This window comes from Leucoraja erinacea, chromosome 11 (assembly GCF_028641065.1).
Source record: "Leucoraja erinacea ecotype New England chromosome 11, Leri_hhj_1, whole genome shotgun sequence".
NCBI classification, from domain to species: Eukaryota; Metazoa; Chordata; class Chondrichthyes; order Rajiformes; family Rajidae; genus Leucoraja; species Leucoraja erinaceus.
In genome coordinates this window covers 29,195,775-29,220,819 of record NC_073387.1, presented here as the reverse complement: position 1 = coordinate 29,220,819, position 25,045 = coordinate 29,195,775, and the positions used below count along the sequence as shown (strand labels likewise).

Here is a 25,045-nt window from a genome sequence, read left to right as displayed (position 1 = left end):
GAGGAATATTTCTGGAGATATCGTAACTTAATAAAGTCAAATTCTTATTCGTAACTATTCTACAACCATATTAATTATCCTTGATAAATAACACGAAATGCATCCATAATTACATTTTCTTCCGGGTTTATTCACATTCTATTTTGAAAATATAGGGAGACGTTAAAGATTTGCTCAGACACGTGGGAAAGGGAAAAAAATAACTTTTTTCACGTTTGTAATGTGACATTGCTCTGTAATGAAATGACAACCTCAGTTGCACGAAACTAGTTGATGAAGATAATTCCAACAACATCCTTATTTATTCCCAATCGATTGTACAAAACGATGCTTAGCAGAGATCTTTGATGCTTTGTGCCCTATGACTGACATTCGGGCCGACGAGTCAGGAGCGACTTTGCGCCTCTCGACGGCGGCTTTTCATTGACAATCCCTCCCGCCATGTCGAAATCTCACTACTTCACGTAAGATATGTGCATTGCCATGGCAACGCCGGGGGTTCCAGAACGGACGTTTCATTCGACCAATCGCAATGTACCTTGGCCGTGATGCCATTTAACGGACACTTTAGTCGTCCAATCGCTGCCGCAGCCGGACAATGGGGTCCTGGCTAGACTTTGATAGACGATTCGCAGTAACGAATGGGAGGAGGGTTACTGTCGGTCCCATCCAATAGACATGAGGCAAAGGGGCGGGAGGTGGTGCTGGTCCCGCCCCCAAGGCCAGGCCGGGAGCCGTGGAGCGGATGCAGAAGAGAAACGGCGCTCAGGAACGGGGAGGAGGCAAAATGGCGGCCGTGGGTGTTGGTGTCCCCGCGGTGAAACTCCTGGTGGGCTCTGAAGTGAGGGTAACGGTGGACCATATCGTCGAAGACGCGTTGGTCGTGTCCTTGCGCTTCGAAGAGAAGCTCTTCTCGGGGGTTCTAATGGACATTTCTAGAAGGTACCGAGTCTCACACAGAGAGAAATCTTCCTCCCCCGCAAAACAAACGGACCCCCCCCCCCCCCCCCCACACACACACAGAGGCGGAGGAGGCCTGGACTGCAGCTGGTTACCTGGAGGGCGGGGGCAGGCCAAGCGGCACTTCCGCGTAGCCTGAAAAGTGGCGCGCTGTGCCGGCCTCAGCCCGTGCGCGGACGGATGGTCGAAGGGAGGGGAGACGGAGCCTGTCGATGGCCGTCTGCCCTTCCTCCGTGCTCCGTTACATCTTGAAAGCTCCGAAGGCACGCAGGCAGCGCCCGCAGGACGGGCTGAGCGAGAGGGGGCAACGCAGGCGCTGCCCTGTCCAGCCCAGCCCCTGCACAGCTCCGATTGTACTGCACTGTATTCTTCTCCCCCCACCCCACCCCGTAATTAAACGCATCCTCTTTCATCTGAACTTTTAATGTCCATAATGGGAGGGATTATTTATCAAAATCCTCTCCATGTCCTTGGATTTACTTTGTGCACGATGGCACCAACTTTTTAAATTAATTTTGGGCATCATCAAATCGCAAATAGCCAAACACTTAAATGTCGGATGTTAAATGAAAATATGACTTGTTATACGAACAAGCTAGTTTGAGCCTTCGAATCTAAAGTATTACTTGAACCATCGAAATATCTTTAACTGATCCCATCAATATTGTGTAACAAATGTATTCCCATTTACTTTACGTTACTTGCATGAGCAGTTGGTAATTTTTGAGTGGGAATGAAATAAAAAATTGGGAATTGTAGACATCTTTTGAACCACACTTCCAAGCGTAGAATTTATGTGTAAACAGTAAACTTGACATTATATTTTAGTAGAGACACAGATGCTGGAATCTTGAACAAAAATTGAAGAAGGGTCCAGACCGAAATGTCGTCTATCCATTTCCTTCCACAGATGCAGCAGTTTGTTTATTTGCATTATATTTTAATAATTTATTAACTTGCAATCTATAACTAATTTTCCAGGTTTGGGAAATTACTCCAGATCATACAGCAATACAGAGCTTTGTAACAATACTTTTTAATGAGTATAGGTGCGAAGACCCTGCTCCTCATGGCCTTTTCTGGGCTCCAAAATACTTTAAATGCCCATTTTCCATGTATCCTCCTATCAATTTGGTGAGAGCAAGATGTTCCCAATAGGTGTTTAAGAAGGAACTGCAGATGCTGGAAAATCGAAGGTATATAAAAAAGCTGGAGAAACTCAGCGGGTGCAGCAGCATCTATGGAGCGAAGGAAAAAGGCAACGTTTCGGGCCGAAACCCTTCTTCAGACCCAATAGGTGTTCTTTGTTGAACAGTTGGCTGCGGGAAAGTTGTTTAAATATGAGAATAGGTGCAAGTATTTTAGTGTTCCTGGATCAAATTATACCATTGTGTGTGTGTGTGTATGTGGGAGGGGGGGGCACAAAGCCCTAGTATTCTACTCCTTAATTGAACCCTTACATTAACTTAACGCAGCAGCATATACACATTGGACATTCACTGCTGTGTATATCACATATACTGGTGAATTAAATTGCTTTTTGTGAAATTGACATGTTAAATCTGGACAGGCTATTGAAATTGTGTAGTTAACAGCATCTGTTCTTATCTGCTTGGATTATATAGCAGCAAAAGCCATAAAATTAAGTCCCACCTTCCATGCCCCCACTTTGCATTCATTTTCTGTCTAATCTTTATTAGTTTTAATGACTTAAATTAAATGTTGAAATTCATCCTTTTAAGAATCCATCTGTTCAATTGTCTGAATGTATGTTCTGAATTTATTTTTGTCACATTTAAAAAATTAAATTTGAGTCATACTTGGCAATTTGGGAGAAGATCTAACCAGTATTTCAGACAATGATTCTGCAAATGATACCATGCCTTGCAACCTATATTTTCATAATAAAGCATTAAGAAATATATACGACTCCAAGCAAGCACATGAAGAATTCCTTTAGTCAAGTCTTGTCTGCTTTTGTACATCATACATTGTAATCCAATGCCAAGTACCCCATCTAAATCGATGTAACTAGTGGCGTGTCAGCTTACCCTATTACAATGAGTTAGTTTACTTTCAAGATATTCTGTATGACGACAAAGTTTCAGTAAAATTCCTGTTAGGAAATGTTTGGGATATTCACCTAAATTATTAAGGAATGCATTTTTGCTTCAAATAATCAAACATTTGGAGATGACAAGCCTCTTGTTTTTCTTGTTAATTATTTGTAATGTAAGCTCAACTTCCCACTGTCAGGCTATATTTTACAACTGTTAATAGTTCTGTGCTATTTTTGAACCCTTATTTGGGATTTTGTCCTGACAAAATGCCTGTTTGTGGTTTATGTTCATCAAGGTAGTGTGAAGGCTATGATCTAAGGCGAGCTTCTCCTTTGCTGCTGTCATTCATTCATGCCGTTCATTGTGCTGGAACAGAGGTTTGAAATACCTGACTTCTGTGGGCATCCCTCAAAAAAGTGTGACTCTGAAGCACCCTTTACATGTCTTTTTTTTTTTTTTTTTGCAAATAGGAGTTGAATGGTTCATTGATTTGGCTCAGTGTGGCTTTAGAAATAGGGATTATTAAAATTTTAAATACAAATTGTAAGATACATTTACAAGTCGCTAGGTGAAAATCATTCAATTATTTTTAACTCTAAAAAATGTACTTATTCCTGGTGGAAACTAATGCTCACCGTGCCAGTTCAGTTCAAAAAGGATATGCCTGTTGAATCAATGGTTTAGAATTCTACCATAATTTTAGTATTAACGTTTGTTTGATGGGGTTGCATAAATCAGAGTCAAATGAGTGCATCCAGAACAACATTGTGAAGGAATATAAAAAGTTGGGGGGGGGGGGGGGAGATTAAAAAAAAGTTTCTGACACTTGTGATTAGCTATCCATGTTCTACGGCCTTAAATACAGAAGACCAGTATAACCACTGTCAGTGTTATTTTGTGATCGAATGGTAAAAAAAATGTAAATATGAACACGATGGGAAATTAATTGCATTTTGCTTCTACTACAGTAATTTTTTCATCATGACATAAGAATTAGATTTTTACACATAAGAAAGATGAAGAGGGGGCAGAACTGCACTTATAAGGCATCAATGAGAATAAACGATGTAGAAGACGTTATTGATCAAAGTATATATATTTTTTAAATCGTTACATAATTTCTTCCACTTTGGTTGAAAGAGTAGGATAAACAGACTGTTTAAATAATGGAAGACTACTGCATGTGAGTATAGATTTAGCTTACGGACACAGCAAGTGGAAGGTTGGACTTACAAGCGGAATGGAATACAAAATTAGGGATGTTTTGCTATGACTTTATAGGCCTTGAAATCATTACTGTCATACAATTTTATTGTCTTAAAGGGAATGCAAGAAGTTTACGGAATAGATTTTTGAGTATAAATGTTATGTAATGGGAAACATTAAGCAGATTATGCCTGTACTTTTCCAGTGTTTCTAAAAAGTTATTGTATTTTAACATGCATGATGCCCAGATGGCTTATTGGTGCGCTACAGAGAGGATGCTTCTCAATGAAATCTTCAAGAGGTGGCATCTCAGGATTTGGAAATCACCGAAATAAGAACGATTTTTTTTTCTCTCAAAGGGTTCTTAATGCTTGGTATTCTGTACCCGAGAAACTTACAGGGCTTAAGTCATTAAGTACATTTAAGGCTGAGAGATTTGCAGACTATGGAATCTAGTGTTTTAGTTAGGATATGGAGGCCAAACCAGATTAACAATGGTCTTATTTAATAGTAGAGTAGACATAAGGAGTTCTGTTTGTGTTCAAATGTTTTAAATAAATACAAATTAGTATTGATAGTCATTTAACTATTACATCAATAGTCAACCTGTTTGTTTCATCCCAGTTTTAGATTTGTTTTTGCTAATCAGATCTGTGTTAAATCTTCTTACTGATAACTTTACAAAACATGTGTAAATAATGATATACCTACCTTCACTGTGCTTCAATCACACATGCTTTGGAAACATTGGGGTTCTTCCAGGTAAGTAACAAGGAATGCTACTGCAGATTATACCAAATGGCACCTAATAGAACAAATGTAGTAATTTGAATTTTGGCTACAGTAAACAGTTTTGGTGCATCTTGGTCTTTTTACTTGAAATGCAAAATTGGAATAGTCGAAAGCATGTTTATTTTATGAAGGTTGGTGCAAAATATAAATATCTGAATTAAGACTTACACACACTTTGGTGCTATACCTTCTCAGGTTTGGACCATATGGAATTCCTGTGACTGTACTTCCAAAAAGGGAATACAAGGATAAAGCTGATCTACTGCAACTAGAGTGTGAAGCATTCCAGCAACAGACCCAAATAAATTCAAAATCTACTGTTATTCGTGATGAAGCATCTCCAGATCCCACTACACAGGCTGATGTTGCTGAAAGCCTGTGGACTGCAAAATCTGCTCCATTATTTTATGAAGGAGCACCTTATCCACCTCCTTTGTTTATCAGACATACGTACAACCAGCCTATACCTCAGCCTCCTCCAAGAAGGATTAAGCGACCTAAACGAAAAATGTTCAAAGAAGAGTCCACTTCCATAATGAACTCTATTAAACTTAGACCAAGGCAAGTTCTATGTGATCGATGCAAAAACAGCATTTCTACAGATAAAAAGGAGTTGAAAAGGGGTGGCAGTACTAATGATAATTCTCGACATGAGGACAAAAAAAGGAAAAATGACAATGTGCCCAATATTTCAAAGAGATTGAAAATGGAACACAAAGTGGAAGCAAAAACTCAGTGTGATGGTCAAAAGCGCAATACTGTCATTAAAATTACAAATTTATCTCCAGGCAAGGGCAAAGTTGTCAAAATTTCATCTCAAGTACACACTTCTAAAGTGCAGTTGAATCCTAAGAAAGTGTTACAGAATAAGAATATAGATCATATGAAAGCCAGGGAAATGTTAAAACTAGCCAAAGAGAAAGTTCAAAAGAAGCAACAAAAAGACGTTTCATCTTCTGGCAATTCCATTCCCAAAATTCATTATACACGGCGCTTTCTAACTACCAACTCTGGCTCTCTCCCTCCAAGGATTCGCTTAAAGCCACAGAGATACAGGAATGAAGAAAATGATTCTGCTTACAAGGCTAAACTTGAGAGACTACGCAACTGCAAGACAGCCTCCAAAACACTGCCTCGCTGCACCTCCAGCTCAGCAGGTGAGCAGCCTCCTGAAAAAGATAGTCCTACAAAAGGGTTGGAACAGTCCACTGATGAGAATAAAGACACCGGGGAAATAAAGTGGCCTTGTGAGCAGGATGAAAAACAATTGGGGAAAAGGGGCAGCAGAGGCAATATAACTGTTTATATGACCTACAGTCAAAATAAATCAGACTCTTCCACCTTTTCAGTTTGTAGTAGTGATAGCGCAGATGATCTAAAATCCTCCAACTCAGAATGTAGCTCTACTGAAACATTTGACTTTCCACCAGGCAGCATGCATGTACCTTGCTCCTCTTCCTCCTCAAAAGAAGAAAAACTCACTAATTCCTTGAAAATGAAAATCTTTACCAAAAATGTCTCTAAGTGTGTGACTCCAGATGGCAAGACCATATGTGTAGGTGACATTGTGTGGGCCAAGATTTACGGCTTCCCTTGGTGGCCTGCTCGCATACTTACCATAACTGTAAGCCGTAGAGATAATGGCTTTTTAGTAAGGCAGGAGGCCAGAATTTCATGGTTTGGGTCCCCAACAACATCTTTCCTGACTCTTTCCCAAGTCTCTCCGTTTTTAGAAAACTTTCAGTTACGGTTTAACAAGAAGAGAAAGGGCCTTTACCGTAAGGCCATCACAGAGGCAGCCAAGGCTGCAAAGCAGCTGACACCTGAGGTGCGGGCCCTGCTGACACAGTTTGAAACATGAAAACATCAAAGAAGGTAGGCAAGTTGAGCGCCCGGGGTTCCACTAAATTGATGCCCAAATTTAAATATGTATGACTAATTGCAGAATTTTAAATTAGGCTTATTGATCTAGTGGGTGCAGTTCAACAGCAGCTAGTTTTAGAATAAAGAATGCTGGCTTTTATTTTGTAGCATTGTGCTAAAGAAGAACACTTCATAATTGATCATTTTCATCTGCCCATCATCGAGGGCAGAAATTTGGTAAATAGTAAGAACATATAACTTGAATTCAAGGAGAAAGCCAGTTTCTTCAGGCCTAGTTGCTATGGAAACTTCACGTTAGATTTGTAGGAGCCTTACCCTTGAGGAAATGTGTACTAGCCTAGCCGTACATCTGTGTACTACAGGTTGTGTTGGATTCTTACCGTGTCAGTGTCCAGCTGTTAAAAGTATGATTTATGATTGCATTTCTGTATCTTGGGATCCCCCAGAAAAAGCTTAAAAAAAAAAAATGCTCCAAAGCTGTTAACCCGTTGAGTGGTTTAGTATTTGTTACTAATTCCCCCAAAATTTCCAGTGTGAGAAATCAAATTACTTGACAGATGCATATTGGACAAAGGATTTTAGTGCAAGTATATATTGAATATGGACATTTATTGGAGTAAAGAGTTTTCTTTATGAATAATTATCTCAATTTATTGTAATATTTTGCTTTGAATTTCTTATTTATTTTAGAAACAAACCATACAGTTCATCATATTCATTATTGTAGGATTACTTCTGCTTGAACTCAGCCATTGCCTATAAGAGGTTACCTATATAAAAGGTTGCCTATATAAAAGATTACCAAAATGTGCACCACCAAGTTCTGAAAATTAGCTGCATAAAAAATGTAAAATTTAAAGTTTGAATTTGGTTTACTGAGTCAGTGGCTGGGTTATGCATACTACGGTAAAAAATAAACAACTGTCATTATGTATAAACTACACAGGTTAAAGTACTAGTATATCAAAAACAATCTGTGGTCTTGAGACATTAAAGCAGACCAATCTTCCTATTCAATTGAATGTAAAAGATTCAATGACGCTATTAAGAAATAAACACGTTTTCCTAATGTCCAAGCCAATATTCTTCGAGCAGCATCATCTCGTTTGATCATTCATTTTCTGGTTGAGACCATGCTATGCATAAAATTGACTTATTTATCTATATAACTAATTGGTTGTGAATTTCAGGTGATGTGGGGCGGGGGAAAAATGGACCAAAAGTTGGTATACTCTGTGTATAGCAGCGTTTCCAGATACAGATCCCTGGGAAATGTTCTTGAGATGAATAAAGTAAATGCTGAAAGGAGAAAACCAAACTTGTTTATCATAGTGGTCACTTCAGAACATCATAAATGAGAATAAGATTATTCAGTTCTATTTTTATCCAAATCCATTCTGGTAAAATGTTATGAATTTGCATTCCTATCGGCAGTTTTTAATGATGGTTCCTTGGTCTGAACGATGCAAACAAATGAGATGCCTCCCAATTGAAGTACAAAACATTAACAACTAGGTTTCCTGGATATAAGTCTCCTTTAAAATGGCCCGTGTATTTTTCCCATATTAGTTGTCTTGAACTTGTTTTACAACTTGGGTTATCACTGCAGAGACCTAAAATTCAACTTTGCAGAATTGAAGTAGCATTAACCAGCAAAACGAGTGTTGGAAGGTTTTCCTTCACCAGAAGGGATTCGGATCTGCTAGGATTTAGCAGCAGTCGAATTTTCAGAATTTTATAATCACCATATCACATTCATTGCACGAGTTGGGTGACATTCCATCCATTTTTAACCCAGGCCTATATGACTACTCAGACCAATACTGCTTCATTTTGGCATGCATTCGAAAAAGAATCTGAGCTGATGCGTTCTTCGCTGCTAGCTACTCTTTTAATGGCATTTTTTGCTCCATTGTGTAAACTGACCTTTAAACTCAAGTTTCCATTTAACAGTATGTGGCTTTTGTCTGTGATTCTAATCGATTCAAAGTAAAGAATCCCTGAAATAAAAACAAGTGAGAGGTGCAAACCACAAATGGTTCAGTCTGTCATAGCGATGGACAGAAAATGGAAGACATCTTTTGTTAACTGAAAGATTACTGACTAGCTCACTTGGACCACATTGTTTCCTTTATTGTGGTCCTGAGAACACTCACCTTGGAGCCCAAGTGCATCAACAGCACATCTGGAACACTCTCACCATAGTCAGCTACCTGTGCTCCATTTCAAGCAATGTTTTGGCAGCAGGTAAGTCTTGCCATCAAATCTGAAACCTTCACATTTGAAAACATTTAGTTCTAGTCAATTATAATAAAGTAAGTTTAAAAACTAACATTGTCATACAGCATGGAAACAGGCCCTTCAGCCCAATTCATCCATGGTGACTAAGATGCCGCATCCATAGGCTGGTCCTATTTGCCTACGTTTGGCTCGTATTCCTCTAAACCGTTCCTATCCATGTACCTGTCCAAATGTCTTTTAAAATGCTGTTATAATATCTGCTTCAACTGCCTCCTCTGGCAGCTTGTTCCATATACCCACCACGCTCTGAAGAGAAAAAGTTGCTCAGGTTTGTATTAAATCTTGCCCCTCTCACCTTAAACATATGTCCTCTTGTTTTTGATTCCTCTACCCTGGACAAAAGACTGAATTCACCCTGTCATCCCCACATGGTTGAAACAACTGAACATTTAAATTTAATCAAGTAAAACGGTCCACTTGCTGACCTTTGATCGGGCATTTTTTCCCATTGATTTTATTGGGAATTGCAGCATTTACACCAGCCTGGAAAATCTGTAGAAATCTACTGCTTTGTTGGATCCAAAGGAAGTTCATCGGCACATTACAGATGTCCATACGCCTGCCCCAAATAGTAGTAGAAGGCTGCAATTTAGCTTCATATTTTTGTGGATGAACGAGCACATGCATTTGTGTGCATTTTAAAATCTACTAAACTCCAAGCCACTTTTGTTGCTTTAATGGAAGCATGAGGGAATGTGTGGGCCTAGTATGCAACATGTGCAAGACAAAGGTTCTGTAGCAAGACCTGGAAAATCTGAGCGCTTTCCCCAATATCTAGAGTAACCTATTGTCTATAAGTAGACAACGGTGAAGAAATTCACCATTAGCAGCACAATCTTTGGTCGATTGAAGTAAAGGATGTTTGAAGATTATGACTTAAACCTGACAAGTTTTGTTGTCAGTGGTCTACCTGAAGTGATCCCTATCTTTCTATAGACCTCTCATATCTGTAACTTTCAAGCACTGGAGGAAAAAAATCAAAATTCTCCTAATGCTCTAACAATAAGTAGAACAATATCAAATGCCCTCTTCTACAGTGAAAGTCCTGGTTACATTTCATAGGTTAAAAACAGGCAGATGTAAGTGCAAGATCTGAACCAATATTTTTTTTCTAAACTGAAGTAATTTTGAGTGACAGATTAATGCCAAATAAATTTCTGTATCATTAAAGGTGACAACTTTAACATTGTAGCACTTCCTCAGATCTGCCAATGCCACCCAAGACTTTCTGTGCTCAAGTCCTGGTGTGTGATTTAAGGTCAGAATTTTCTTAGTGCTGCCAATTGAGCAATGTTGATAGAATATTAAGTTATAAACAAAATTTACAAAGTAAAATGAATACATTTAGAAATCGGCACAAAGAAAATAAAACTGGGCTTTGGATAGTTCAGTTGCATCAGGTTTAAACAAAATAAAATGATTACAGCAAAACAAAAATCTTGTTTTGGTAACTAGTGAACAATATGTGCACAATTTATATAAGAACATGAACAGAATTGCATAACATCTGCGAGGCAGAAATTACGAAGGATCAAATGGGTATTTTGGTGATACAAAATAAATTGGCATAAAGGAGAATGCAAAGTTACTGCTACAGATGTTGAAAATTTTCACATTTATTCATAATATTTTCTTTACACTTATTTAAGGTAAACATACATTTTTATTTAAATTATATTTGGGTGAGGAATGTATTTATTTAATGCATTTTTTTTTTTAGCTTTCTACAAGTTCTATTCACTTAACATCCACAAATACAATAAGGCAAAATGGTAAGGATTTGAATGATAAAATATCACCCTGGTATTCATAATTTGAGTTCATGTAAAAATTATCACAGATACTGCCAACTAGTACGTTAATAGAGTAAGAAAAAAATAAGGATTGAAGACTAAAATAAATGGGGCAAACTTCCATTAAGATTTGTTGAGATTAACCTGTATCTGATCTTTTCTTGAGCATAAACTACTCATGGATCCATCCACAGCACTGCCAGCTTCCACAGATTGCTCAGTTGTTCAGATCGGAAATCTGCCTGCTGAACATGTCCCATGTACCAGAACAGTAATCCCATCAGAATCAGTAGCTGTTGATAGAACATTACATGTACTTTTTATTTAATTAAGATATTTGCAATGTTCTTAGTTATGTGTGTGTACTCGTCGTCTAATTCTGAATATGGGTCACCAGTGATTTTAAATTTGAACGATGTACAGAAGCATGCAGTAACAGAGACTCCTTAGCTGGTCAATGAACATGACGTGGAGGTCATCAATGCTGCCATCAAAGTCTTTGTCAGTACAGCCAACCCTTAAGTGCCAATGTTTATCATCAAATACTGCTTCTAGGATCATGCTGGAAGAAATAAGCAAGGTTCTAGGCCAGTGACCTGACCAATTGCATGATTTGCCTTACATGTTTTATCATATACGAGGAAGGATGAGTTCTTATTTCTAGCTTAGTCTAAAAATGGTCAACTATTCTCGTAAATCTGGTAGGCTTGACAGCAAGGTACAGATATTTAGTTTTTTCAATTACTTTTTCTTTCATCTGTAAGATGTGTTTTTACTTAATAAAAAAAGCATTGATATGCCTGAGACCATGTCTATCTGACAAAGCTCATTTTATTTCTCCAGAAAGTAGAAAGCAAACCAATATAAATAGCTCTATATGTACACTCATCATCAGATAGTAGTTGATAGTCATAGTGTGGAAACAGGATCTTCGCCCAACAAGTCCATGACCCATTCTTGTTAGTTCTATGTTATCCCACTTTTGTATGCACTACTGGGCAATTTAGAGTCCAATTAATCCTTGAATCTGTTTGTCTTTGGGATGTGGGTTGAAACCAGAGAACCCGGATGAAACCCATGCAATCATAGGGAAAACGTGCACACTCCAAACAGCACTCGAGGTCAGAATCGAAACTGGGTCTCTGGCACTGAGGCAGCAGCTCTACCAGCTGTGCCACTGCATATCTGCACCCATCATACATACACAAACAGAAATGTAGAATTAAGAGGTAATACCGAAAAGGATTGATGTCCAAAACTCCAAAATAGTGCTTTGATCGATATATAAGCTTTTCTGTTGTCTCAGTTGTAAGTGTTTCAGAAAGCTGGCTCCTTCAACAATACAATTCTCACTATATTTGTGGAATTCCCTGCCACAGAGGGCAGTGGAGGCCAAATCACTGGATGGATTTAGGAGAGAGTTAGATAGAGCTCTAGGGATTAGTGGAATCAAGGGATATGGGGAGAAGGCAGGCAGGGGTTATTGATTGGGGACGATCAGCCGTGATCGCAATGAATGGTGGTGCTGGCTTGAAGGGCCGAATGGCCTCCTCCTGCACCTACTTTCTATGTTTCTATATTCTTCCAGGAACATTAGTCTAGATTTTTGTGCTCGTCACTGAAATGATACTTGAACCTATATTAAATCTACAATATTTTATTGCTTTCCAACAAAGAATGGATTTTAGTTCAATGTTCTTTTCCTGTTTGTTAAAGCCTGACAACTGAGAAAATAGCAGTTTGTAATCTTGGAGGGAGATATTGTCAGATTTGCAGACAGTGCAGATTTTAACACTGCAGCTAGTTTGTTAGTGCAGGTGAATCAGACGTGCATTCATAGAGCACTCTTACATATGCAGTCAGACTTTTTTTTAAAAGTGAAAACAATTTGACTCCTTTATGTTACGGTGTGAGAACATTAATTAATATTGTTTTTATTTCATCACTTTTTCCTGATGTCAAATAATAATGAATAGTTTGGCATAAGTGTTATACATCCTACAGGTGTTAAGTAGTAGAATTGTTAAGTGAAGCTTTTTTTTTTGTCTTTGTACCATTGAATTGATGGTAACTTTTACCTATCTTATAATTAAACGCCATGCCTCAAAGAAAGACAAGGTGTTTACATTGTTATTTACAAAAACATTAAATTAGTACTGAAAATTGTTCCCCAATCTTGTATGCACATCTGCTGCAAGTGACTTCAATTTCCACTGCAGTGATTACTAACCAATCAAGCACAAAATAGCTGGCTTCTACTCAAGTGACAGCAATACCATTTCTTAACATCAGATGCTTGCAATCCTGCTGTGATTGAATGGAATCACCTTTATACTGTTTAGTTTTAATTTGTATATTTTCCCTTTTATTTTAGCTCGGCGACACTAAGGCTCTGGCTGCACTTTCCGATGATGTCCACTACACTGCCATTCATGGAGCTGCACTACGTGGCAATCAAACATGCAGCTTGGCCAGATACATTATCTTGTCCAGAGTTCAAATTTTGGGAAGTTGTTGGAGAGGGAGAAAATTAAGAAAATCAGTGACTTTTTATTCTTCAAAATAAACCTGACACTTGTACTTACTGTACATTGCTTTCTCACATGGAAAATGGAAGATATTTTTTAAAAAAGATTTTACAATACTTAATGCATGTTAAGATTTTTCTGACACATATTCACTATATATGACCCACTTGAAATGCGAGTTCTTTCTTAGAAATTCTTTTCATGTGATGTTCCCTCTTTCAAATGGATTAACCCACCTTTAATGAATCCAGTACTGTAGCCTTTTTAAAAATAAATCCTATGCATTGGATTTTAATTATGAATTCATTTTTAGAAATTGTGTCAGGGATTTTTTTTACATGTAGTACTGTATTTGCTCTCTACTGGCTTTTGCTTGGTTGCTTAATATTTAAGCTATGGTCCATATTTTAGTTTTTGTCTTCATATCAAAAGGAGCCCAATGTCATTGTCAAACTTGAATACATAATTATGTGATTCAGCTTTAAAGATTGCATAAAATTGAATGTTTTACGAATGTGGTGTACAACAGTTCAAAGAAATTAAAATTTAGATTGTATTATGGTAGTAGATGTCTAATTTCCTTCAGCCAGTGTTACCTAAATATTTATTTCTGATGGGGATGATATCATGGTTCACTCAACCCAGACGCTGCCATCAAGTTTATGCATGCTTTTGTAGTTATTTAGAATAGTGATGCAATTTAATGCTTGGTGCATTATATTATATGGTAAGGGTTCTCCTTCAACTCAGCAGGGATCCCTGTCCCATTGGAGAAGATGCAAAGAGTGATCACCAGGATTTCAAATTAATCAGTGGGATGAAGTCGGGTTTCAAAAGAAAATACTGTTATTATGAGTTCTAAAACAGTGAGGCAATTAACACAAATAAATTGTGCTTAAGATACCACAAGTGTTGGGGAAAACTGAAGGATGTAAAATAATTAAACAAGTGTGATAATTAAAACCTTGTACGCAAAAATACAAGGATGTCTGCAAGAGAGATATGAAGGCGCTCGACATGGATGTGGAGTCCTGGGAGAGCCTTGCAGCTGACCACATGAGGTGGAGAGGTACCCTGAACCAACATCTCAAAAAGGGGGAAGAGAAACTGTTGAACACAGGGGCAGACAAGCGGGCACGCAGAAAGGAGCGCAGGAACTTCAACAAACCAGAGACCACACACAAATGTGACCTTTGCCACAGAGACTGTCCCTCCCGCATTGGTCTCTTCAGCCACAAGCAATGCTGCTCTAGCTGAGGTTTGGAGCAAGCAGCTAACAACTAGAATGCATCACTCATGGTCAGTCATGAGAAGTTGGTGTGCTTTCTTGGCCATTGCTTCTATATGATTAGTCAGGGACAAGGTGCTGCTGATATTTACTCCTGGGAACTTAATGCTTTCAACCATCCTTACTTTGGCGGCGTCAATGTATACCGGGATATGTGTACCACTTCGCTTCCTCAAGTCGATGACTATCTCCTTCATCTTGCTGACATTGAGAGAAAGGTTATTGTCTTGACATCAGGTTACAAATGTTCTCAATCTCATTCTTGTATTTCGTCTTATCGTTATTTGATATCCAGTCCACCAAGGGTGGTGTCGTCCGCAAATTTGTTAATTGAGTTGGATTTGTACGTGGGTGTAGGTGTGTGGATCGCGGATTGGCCTCTACAGTCATCTGCAGACCCAGAAGTAGACGGCCCTATGGAGAGGACAGTAATACTCGTTTCGATGATGCTATAAGGAGCAAAACGGGGCTGAGAATGGATCCTGATGGAGCATCAGTGTTGTAGATTATCATGGAGTTTGATTTGTCCCCTATCCTCACTGATTGTGGTCTATTGGTCAGGAAGTTGAGGATGCAGTTTCAGAAATGACTGCTGACGACAAATTACATGCGATTGATGATGAAATCCAAGTTCCATGAGTTTAGTGATGTACCCTCACCAAACTATCCACAACCTTTGTATAATTGGGAAACCAAATGTACACAATACTCCAAATGTGGCCTAACCAAACTATAAAGCTGCAACATGACTCCCTGACATATACAATGCCCCAGCCTATGAAGTCATGCATATCATACACCTTTTTGTTACCACTCATCTTGTGTTGCTGCTTTCAGGGAGCTTTGTACTAGGATTCCAAGATCTCTGTACAACGGTGCTATTAAAGGTCCTACCATTAACAATATACTTTCCCTTAATATTTGATCTCAGAAAGTGCCGAACCTCAAACTTCCCAGGATTAAACACAATATGCCATTTCGCTGTCCCATTTGTAATTGATCTATCTGGTCATCTGGATTCCAGGCCCAGTTCCAGACCAAGAGTCTGTAGAAGGGTCAAGACCTGAAACGTCACCTATCCATGTTCTCCAGAGATGCTGCCTGATCAGCTGAGTTACTCCAGCACTTTGTGTCCTTTTGTGTATTCATCAGCATCTGCATTTCTTTGTTTCTACGACTTGTGCAATGATGCTCTATTTCTCGGTAGTCCCTTACTCGGTTATAACAAACAAATCATCAATAACGTACACCATCTCCCCCCCCCCCCCCCCACATGGTTTGTTATAACGAGGGCTTACTGTACCTTAAGAATCTTAAAGTAAAATAATCTCTAAAAGTCTCTTTAGAAATGAAAATAAGCTGAAATTAGCAAAGCAATCCATGCTGCGAGCTTTACGTTCTCAAATAATTGATTCTATATTCTATATTTGATTCAGATTTTTATGACAAAATAACATGGCTCTGTTCATCATCCACACTTTGGTTAATAACATACATTCCAAGAAAATCATTTGCACCAGCACTACATTGCGTTTCAACACTGATTCACATTTTGAAAGTTATTGCACACGCTTCGATGTACACAGTTTAAAGCTAAACTTGCTTCTAGCAACAGTTTGGTTTTGATAACATGGTATTTCAGTTGCCTTGTAATATAACGTGGAAATGTTTTTTTAGGAAGACTTTACCTAAAAGTCTCATGAATGTCAAAAAAGAGCCTTTTAAAAAAATCAGATATTAAGTGTCACTTGGCAGCAGACATGCTTGATTCCATTATCTTGGAGCATGTCACTACAGTTACCCTCTAGTGGATCATGCTGCCATTTAAACCCTCGCTCCTCCAACGCAATATTCCACCACTCACCCGTTCCCCCAACGCAATATTCCACCACTCACTCATAGCCCCACTGGGCAGTGGGCAGGTGCTATAGACCTGCACGGGAAGGTAGACGCTCCCGCCTCCATGAGTCTCGGGCAGATGGGGCTCATCTGCCTGGGAAGGCAGTCCATCTAGGAGAGGGAAAACTGATTTAAAACCTCCACTACCTTGTGGCAATATCCAGTCATGGAAAAGGCTCCTAGAGTAAACCTCAAGAAAATCCGGAGTCGGAACCCCTAAGGCAGTTTGTCGTTGTCTACAACCTCGCTCTGGCAGCTCCTGCGACGGCGCTGGTGCCAAACTGTAACGGCCCTGCTGTTCCTTTGGATCAATCAGCAACGTGGAGAGGGGGCATGCTGCATGCGCAACAGCCTGTCCTCCATATGACATCGCCCGGGCTTGCATCCGACCACACATCACCTGCAAACTAGGATGCATCACCCATGGTCAGACATGACCGGAGGGGGCCTACTACTACTACTCATAGCCCCTAACTGAGCAGGCGCGGCTCATTTCCCCATATCCCCCAGATACATAATTTTTGGAAAGGAATCTTTGAAATTTTCTCAAAAGCATTAAAAACAAAACTGGACCCCCATACGGAACTGATTATTTTCGGAACAGCAGAAGCCTGCCCTGAGCTATCAATATTTCAAAGATGTTTCCTTAATTATGGCCTGATAATGGCGAAAAAATTTATACTTAAATTTTGGAAAAATACATCTGCCCCTACTCTTAAAATGTGGATTACAAACAAAGACATGGATTCCTTTCATTGATTCATTACAAGGATAGTATGGTGCAAAACTTTGGAATTAAACCGATTTACGGACTGGGTGATGGGTGGGGAAGAGAAATGAAGCATGCAGGTGCAGCAGGCAGTAAAGAAAGCGAATGGTATGTTGGCTTTCATAGCAAGAGGATTTGAGTATAGGAGCAGGGAGGTTCTACTGCAGTTGTACAGGGTCTTGGTGTGACCACGCCTGAGGTATTGCGTCCAGTTTTGGTCTCCAAATCTGAGGAAGGACATTATTGCCATGGAGTGCAGAGAAGGTTCACCAGACTGATTCCTGGGATGTCAGGACTGTCTTATGAAGAAAGACTGGATAGACTTGGTTTATACTCTTTAGAATTTAGGAGATTGAGAGGGGATCTTATAGAAACTTACAAAATTCTTAAGGGGTTGGACAGGCTAGATGCAGGAAGATTGTTCCCGATGTTGGGGAAGTCCAGGACAAGGGGTCACAGCTTAAGGATAAGGGGGCAATCCTTTAAAACCGAGATGAGAAGAACTTTTTTCACACACAGAGTGGTGAATCTCTGGAACTCTCTGCCACAGAGGGTAGTTGAGGCCAGTTCATGCTATATTTAAGAGGGAGTTAGATGTGGTGGCCCTTGTGGCCAAGGGGATCAGAGGGTATGGAGAGAAGGCAGGTACGGGATACTGAGTTGGATGATCAGCCATGATCATATTGAATGGCGGTGCAGGCTCGAAGGGCCGAATGGCCTACTCCTGCACCTAATTTCTATGTTTCTATGTTTCTATGAAGCAGGTATATCAACACTTTTTTTTTCTTTTTCCGTTTTTTTCTTTTTATTTCTTTACGTTTTTCCTATTTCTTTTACTTACTCACTCTTCGACTGCACTCATTTGGTAGTTTAGGGGTTCTATTCTTACACATTCACTTCCTCTTTCATTTTCTTTCTTTCTTGCTCTTCCTCCCTTTGTCTATTTCATCTTTGCTAAAAATTAAAATTGAAGCTGTACAATACATGTATTATTTCATATGCTGCGGTTTATACTTTGGTACACTGCTTCTAATAAAAATGAAATAAAAAAAAACAAAATAAAAGCTGTGGCCCCTGGTTCTGGACTACCGCAACATCGGGAACATGTTTCCTGCCTCTAGCATGTCTAAATGCTTAATAATCTTATATGTTTCAATAAGATGCCCTCTCATCCTTCTAAATTCCAGAGTATACAAGCCCAGCCGCTCCATTCTCTCGCCATAGGACAGTCCCGCCATCCCGAGAATTAACCTTGTGAACCTACGCTGCACTCCCTCAATAGCAAGCATGTCCTTCCTCAAATTTGGAGACCAAAACTGCACGCAATACTCCAGGTGTGGTCTAACTAGGGCCCTGTACAACTGCAGAAATGCATCTTTGCTCTTATACTCAACTTTTGTTATGAAGGCCAACATGCCATTCGCTTTCTTCACTGCCTGCTGTATCTGCATGCTTACTTTCATTGACTGATGAACAAGGACCCCCAGATCCCGTTGTACTTCCCCTTTTCCCAAACTTGACACAATTTAGATAATAATCTTCCTTCCTGTTTTTGCTACCAAAGTGGATAACCTCACATCCACATTAAACTGCATCTGCCATGCATTTGCCCATTCACCCAACCTGTCTGTCACCCTGCAGTCTCATAGCATCCTCCTCACAGTTCACACTGCCGCCCAGCTTTGTGTCATCTGCAAATTTGCTAATGTTACATGTAATCTCGTCATCTAAATCATTAATGATTTAGCTGATGGTGTTCAGTCTAACACATTATCAATTAAGTATCCAACATTGGAATTATATTTTTGGCACACATTTTTGAGCAATGTTAAAATAAGAGGGGATCTTAGCTTGGTGGCAGTCAGGTGCGCAGCACTATCCAGCGTTGGGTCTTGACCTGCAACGTCACCTATCCGTGTTTTCCAGAGATGCTGCCTGACCTGCTGAGTTACTCCAGCACTTTGTGTCCATCATTGCACAAGTGTTGATCGAAGCAATTGCACAGATGATTAATACTCATGCCTGGAAATCATACAAAATTTCAAAGAACTTGTGTCGAAATAGTTATTGTAGTAAGGTCCTAGTAGATTCGTGGTCTCATGGTTCCAGTGATCTGGAGTTAATGCTCTCCTGCAATGTATGTGTGAAGTTTGCATGTTCCCCTAGTGAGCATATGGATTTCCTCTAGATGCTGTGGTTTCCTCATCCTAAGAATATGATGGTTAGTCATTTGATTGTCTAGTATAATTTGCTCCTAGCTTGTAAGCCAGATAAAGAATCCAGTGGGAGCTAATGGGCATGCGTGGAGAATAAAATAGCCTAGGCTAGGAGTAGTGTAAAAATGGGTACTTGATGATCGGCACACTGATGAGCAAAAGTAGCTGTTTTTGCGTTCTACCTCGAACAGTTCTTCTAGGATTGAAACTCATTTCAAATTGAGTTGTACGCAAACTTATCAGCCTGAACATGTGATCCACTTTAGTTTTTAAGTACACTAATCTGGCATTCGTGTATTTGGAATCAGTATGTGTGATAGAGGAGGGCAACATTTGTACACCGATAGTCAGATGAATTGCACTTATATCTTGCACTAAATGTTATTCCCTATATCTATGCACTGTGGACAGCTTGATTATGTAAATGTATAGTCTTTCATTTGACTGGAGAGCACGCAAACAAAAGCTTTTCACTGTACCTCAGTGACTGTTATAAACTAAGCTAAAATGTCATGAGTGTAAACAAGGCAGTATTACTGTAGTGAAAAAAAAATCAACCTTTCTGATTAGTTACAGTTCAATTTAAAGACAGAATTAATTACAGGAGCAAAGATGATCTGGCTGTTGACCAGAGTACCATTGCATTATAAAATGACTGGAAAATATATGGACATTGGCAAAGCATCAGTTTCATGCATTTTTACTCTACTGAAGTTCAAAAAGTTTCATTTCATGTGTGGGTTACTGCAGTTGTGATAATTAGCATATCAGCCAAAATTACCAATAGCTCATTTCCATGACAATATCAAGCACAGCACAACTCATTTCATCTACCCCAATAATTTTTCTTGGAACATTGCATCAAAATTTTGGATCTTCAAATAATGACCATGCTGCCTATCGTGAATGGGACAAAATAGATTGCTTTTCGTAATCATAGTACTAAAGGATTACAGACCGGTCAAAAGACAGACTTTGGAAAGTTAGCAGATGATGGAGGATGAGTCAGACACAACACAAAGGGAAAATTTGTTGGCTGTAATTAAAACCAAGGTTAGTCTGGTTTCAATGTTGCAAAATTAGAAAGAACCTGTCATTATCCCCTAAAGATCAGATGATTGGTATATTCTCCGAACCATTAATCACATGGAGAGTAATATCTCTTTCCCAGTCAGATCTATCTACAGATTTTGCAGTTGACATTATAAATTGCTTAAATGGTCAAATGGCCATAGGGATGGAAGAAAATCTGAGCTGGCAATGACAATTTAGTCTCGCTGTAGGATGCACCATTTTGTCTTCCTCCTGGAGACTGTTTATCTCACTATGGATATCATCCATCTTATGTGTTGTTCTTCCAATGTGTTATGTGGACTCGATTCAAAATACCCTTGATGCTTTGTAGGTTAATTATTAACAATAAAATTGTATTGTACCTATATTTCATGGCTTGCGATATTTTATACTTTACCATGATTGTTCAATTAAGGAATCTTTCCTTGGTCTAAGAGTACAGATAACCTGGAACAGCAATAGCCTTACTTAACAATGAGTTTTTATCTTACTGAAGCTTTCAGAGGACTCTGTATGTGCTAAGCAGCAGAAACAGCATAACATTGCCGAAAATTTGATGATGCATCTCAGCCTCTTCCTGCGATTTCCAGAAAAGATGCCAGGCTCCAGCTAAGTTAGCATACTTCTTATGATTCAATTTATTCTCAATCATCATGTCAACATACTTTTGCAAGTGGCTGTCCCAATTTAATTTCAGCAAAATAATGCATTGCATTAGAACACCAGGACTTACTGCAAGTTGCATAGAACAGTGTTTCTGATCCCAGGCATTCACAGTAGTGTCCAATGGTATGAAATGCCTGTCAAGACACATTGAAAAACATTTTGGGTTTTAAACCCCTTTAATGGAAAGGGCACTAAATGATGTGCGTGACCACAATTATATATTCTGTCCTTCATTTTTTTTTACACCATTAAGGCTGCGTACCTGCACGTTCAAATGCATTATCCAATTTTATCCCTGCCTCCAAACATTATCTGCCAAAAGCCTTTGCTCTATTTAGGCTTGACAATTTTTCTGTTTAGCAGTTATCCAAATTGTGGTGAATACATCCTGATTCACCAAGGTGTATTCATTTGTCTCTGGTGCTTGCTGACGTATATTGACACCTGGAGTAGCAATATCTATATTACAAATGTCTCACCTGTGTTTTTATGTCCCTCGACAGCTTCCCCCTCTCCCATGCCTAATATCTCCCACAGCCCCAGAAAGCCACATTAGCACTTCTCAATTTCTGTCCTCCCACATTAATTGTGCCGTAGTCTCGATATCTTGTGGTGTAGCTTGGCATCAGCCTTTAATATTCTTAAAGCTTCTTGGAGTATTTTACAATTTTAAGAGTTTTTAAAATGAAAATATAGTACTTTAAAGATGTAGACCCTCTCTCTAGACATCGCCTGCTACATCCTTAACCGTGTCTATTACTTTTAGAAATTACCATTTTTATGCTGTCAAGGCAAGCATTTAAGTGTCCATCCCATGTGAAAAGGCGAGTATCCAAATTCTGATGAATATATACTATCTCACACTTAGGTCTGTTCATTTGTCTTGTGCTTGCTGATCTATATTGACTACAAGAGTAGCAACATCTAAATTATAAACAAATTATAATACATTTTCCCAGCCCCCTGAATAGTCTTGTCCTTCCCCATCTTCGCAACATCCTCAGTTTTGCATTTTATTACTTATTCATTACCCAACATTGTCAGCATGCTATTCTTAAACACTTGGTCTCTGATATTCTCTGGAACTGGTTTTGTATTACTATAACCAAAAATTTGCAGAAATTAATTAAATGTTTATTTTGCATAAACTCGTATTCAATAACATTCTAATATATGCGCTAATTGCAAAAGAGCAATTTAGCTTCTTAAGTAGTTCTCAAACAACACTATACAACAGAAATATATTTGAAAATATAAAAACGTTAGATACAATAGATTCAAAAATCATGTAACAGTGCTATTTCATTTAGTATTGAGAATGGAAGATACAGTAAGAATATACGGCTAATTCCTTCCACAATGGCTAATGATTCAAACAGATAAGTAAGCCAAATTCTCATCTTAACTGCTTGTCTTAATCACGGCACAGCTAAAGATCTGCATGTGCAGTGTAGCTTCTCCAGGTCTTTTAAAAGCTAAAGTAATAAAAGGCAAAGACTGCTCTTCAAAACCCTAGCAATTTACTGCAAATAAATACACCTATAATGAACATATAAAATGATTTCCCTCAGTGTGTTTTCCAACTTTTACAGTGCTTTTAATAACTATAAGCTTAATATGAGAGAAATGACAAGCTAGTAAATCTACACAGTAGAGACCTTGCATCTGAAGTGTTTTTTGTGCTTCCCCATCCTAAAGCATTTTCTAATGAAAGGTATTGCAACACATGATGGTTCTCAGGCTTTTAGCACAGCCTTCTGGTTTACACACGTCATCATTGTGCAACAGTGCCTGACTGGAGGAACAGGTCCAGAATCAGTTGCAAGAAAGAATGTGATATCTGCAAGCATGAATTCCCATGCACTTATGCCTGCATAGTGAGATCAATCAGTATCAGTCCAACTGAGGAAACATCATGGTTCATGTTGATTATAATAAAAAGCAAAAACAAAGAATATCCAATTCAAACGACCAACTAAATGTCTTTCCTATATTTCAGTTGAAGAGGACTGAAACCATGAGTTTTTTTAGAAATATGAGAATAAATCCACCAAACTTTGTGTCAATTAGTTTAACATCAACGTTAGAAAAGATACCAGGCACTCAAACATAATGGAAAAACTCACTGAAATTGAAATTATTATGATGAAGCGATTTCAATAGGGAAGGTCATGCTTGATCAACCTCAAGGTGTAGAGGTGGAAGGGCAATAGAGGGGACAATGCAGTTAGTTAGCTTTCTAAAATTTGTACTTCCAAAAGAAGCTGTGCATACAAGCAGCACATATGTAGCAAAATGAATAACAAACCAGCTGCAAATCAGATACCAGTTATATCACAAACCAGGATTAAAAGTGATTATTCAAACTGATAAAAGGTGGGAAGAAGCACTCCTCAGTTATTGCTTCTGGGATAACTGTTGTTGAGTGAATTGAATGGAATTGAAGTGCAGGAGGGTGGTGTGTGTGGTTCAACACAGGGGAATGTGACAAACTACAGGAAATCACTAACTGTCTTGCAAACTGAGCAACTATTTGGCAAATTGAACCAGATATCTGTGGTTTCACATTCTTATTGCAATAATAAGGAAGCCATAAACGTCATATTTTTCTAGTAGAGGAAGAATCTGCTGGTATATAAAATGGAAAATCACTAATAGTGGACCAGAATATCAGGATATAAAAAAACAGCCTTAGCTTCAATTCAAGAGGAATGCTATTGAAACGCAAAAAAAATGATGCAAAACCTTTCCAGTTCATTGGTTCTCGTGTGCAGTTCTGTAAATTGTCCTGATCCCTCCATTGTCAGGAAAAAGACAGACACCATATAAAATCAAAGCAGAGGCATTGGAATTATTTCAGAATTGAGAAGATATCTATAAAGGAAAGAATGATGGAAAACAAAGCTCTAATGTGTTCAAAAACAAAAGGCCAGAATGGATAGTCCTCTGGGTAGTACGGTGGTACTGCAAGTAGTGCAGCTGCCTCACTGAGCAAGTAGTGCAGCTGCCTCACAGCTCCAGTAGCTTGGACTAAATTCTGAACTCTGCTGCTGTCTATATTGAGTTTACACATTCTCCCTGTGAACATGTGGGTTTCCTCCCACACCAAAACATGTATTGATTCTTATTGTTCTGCATATTACCTATTGTGTAGGTGGATGATGGACGAATTGGGAGGGGTTGGGGTGGTTAATTAGTATGTGCAAAAGAATAATTATTCTATTGTTACAGGAAATAAGGGGGGAATAAGATTGATTGGAATGCTCTGAGCCAACATGTATTTGCTGGATCAAATTGCTACCTTCTCTGTCCTTCTAAGGGATCTGGATGATTGTGAAACAAGTTGACCCATAGATGTAAAGACAATGTTATTATTTTGTGGGCAAAAATGTGGAACTATCACAAAGGACAGTTGAAGTAAACAGCACAGATGCAAATAAGAGGAAGTACAGATGCAGTTCAAACCATGGTGTGGATCTGTTAGGCTAACTGGATGTTTTTTTGGTGCTGTTTCAAAAATATGTTTGAATAAAAAAAGATCGCTGTCCTATTTAGACCTAGATAAGTTTGTTCTATTTGCATACTGAAGCAATGCAAGTTCCATCAAAA

General features: G+C 38.8%; 1 protein-coding gene across 4 annotated transcripts; it reads left to right on the top strand.

Annotated features, from left to right (window-relative positions):
* The first annotated feature begins 725 nt into the window (after nt 1-725).
* pwwp2a (PWWP domain containing 2A) lies at nt 726-14,080 on the top strand. 4 transcript variants are annotated; one of them, XM_055642945.1, is made up of 4 exons: nt 731-942; nt 5,214-6,175; nt 10,924-10,975; nt 13,371-14,080. In XM_055642945.1, the coding sequence occupies exons 1-4, from the start codon at nt 746-748 to the stop codon at nt 13,528-13,530; spliced, it is 1,371 nt and encodes a 456-aa protein (XP_055498920.1). In that variant the 5' UTR covers nt 731-745; the 3' UTR covers nt 13,531-14,080. The 4 variants fall into 4 exon arrangements, with proteins under 4 accessions (XP_055498918.1, XP_055498919.1, XP_055498917.1 ...); XM_055642943.1 differs by lacking the exon at nt 10,924-10,975 and having other exon boundaries at nt 726-942; nt 5,214-6,893; nt 13,371-13,508; XM_055642944.1 differs by lacking the exon at nt 13,371-14,080 and having other exon boundaries at nt 726-942; nt 5,214-6,893; nt 10,924-10,956.
* The last annotated feature ends 10,965 nt before the right edge of the window (nt 14,081-25,045 follow it).

Coding starts and splice junctions, on each gene's coding strand:
- pwwp2a (XM_055642943.1), top strand. CDS start 746: ATGCAGAAGAGAAACGGCGCTCAGGAACGGGGAGGAGGCAAAATGGCG. Junction 943..5,213: donor CTAATGGACATTTCTAGAAG/GTACCGAGTCTC, acceptor ATACCTTCTCAG/GTTTGGACCATATGGAATTC.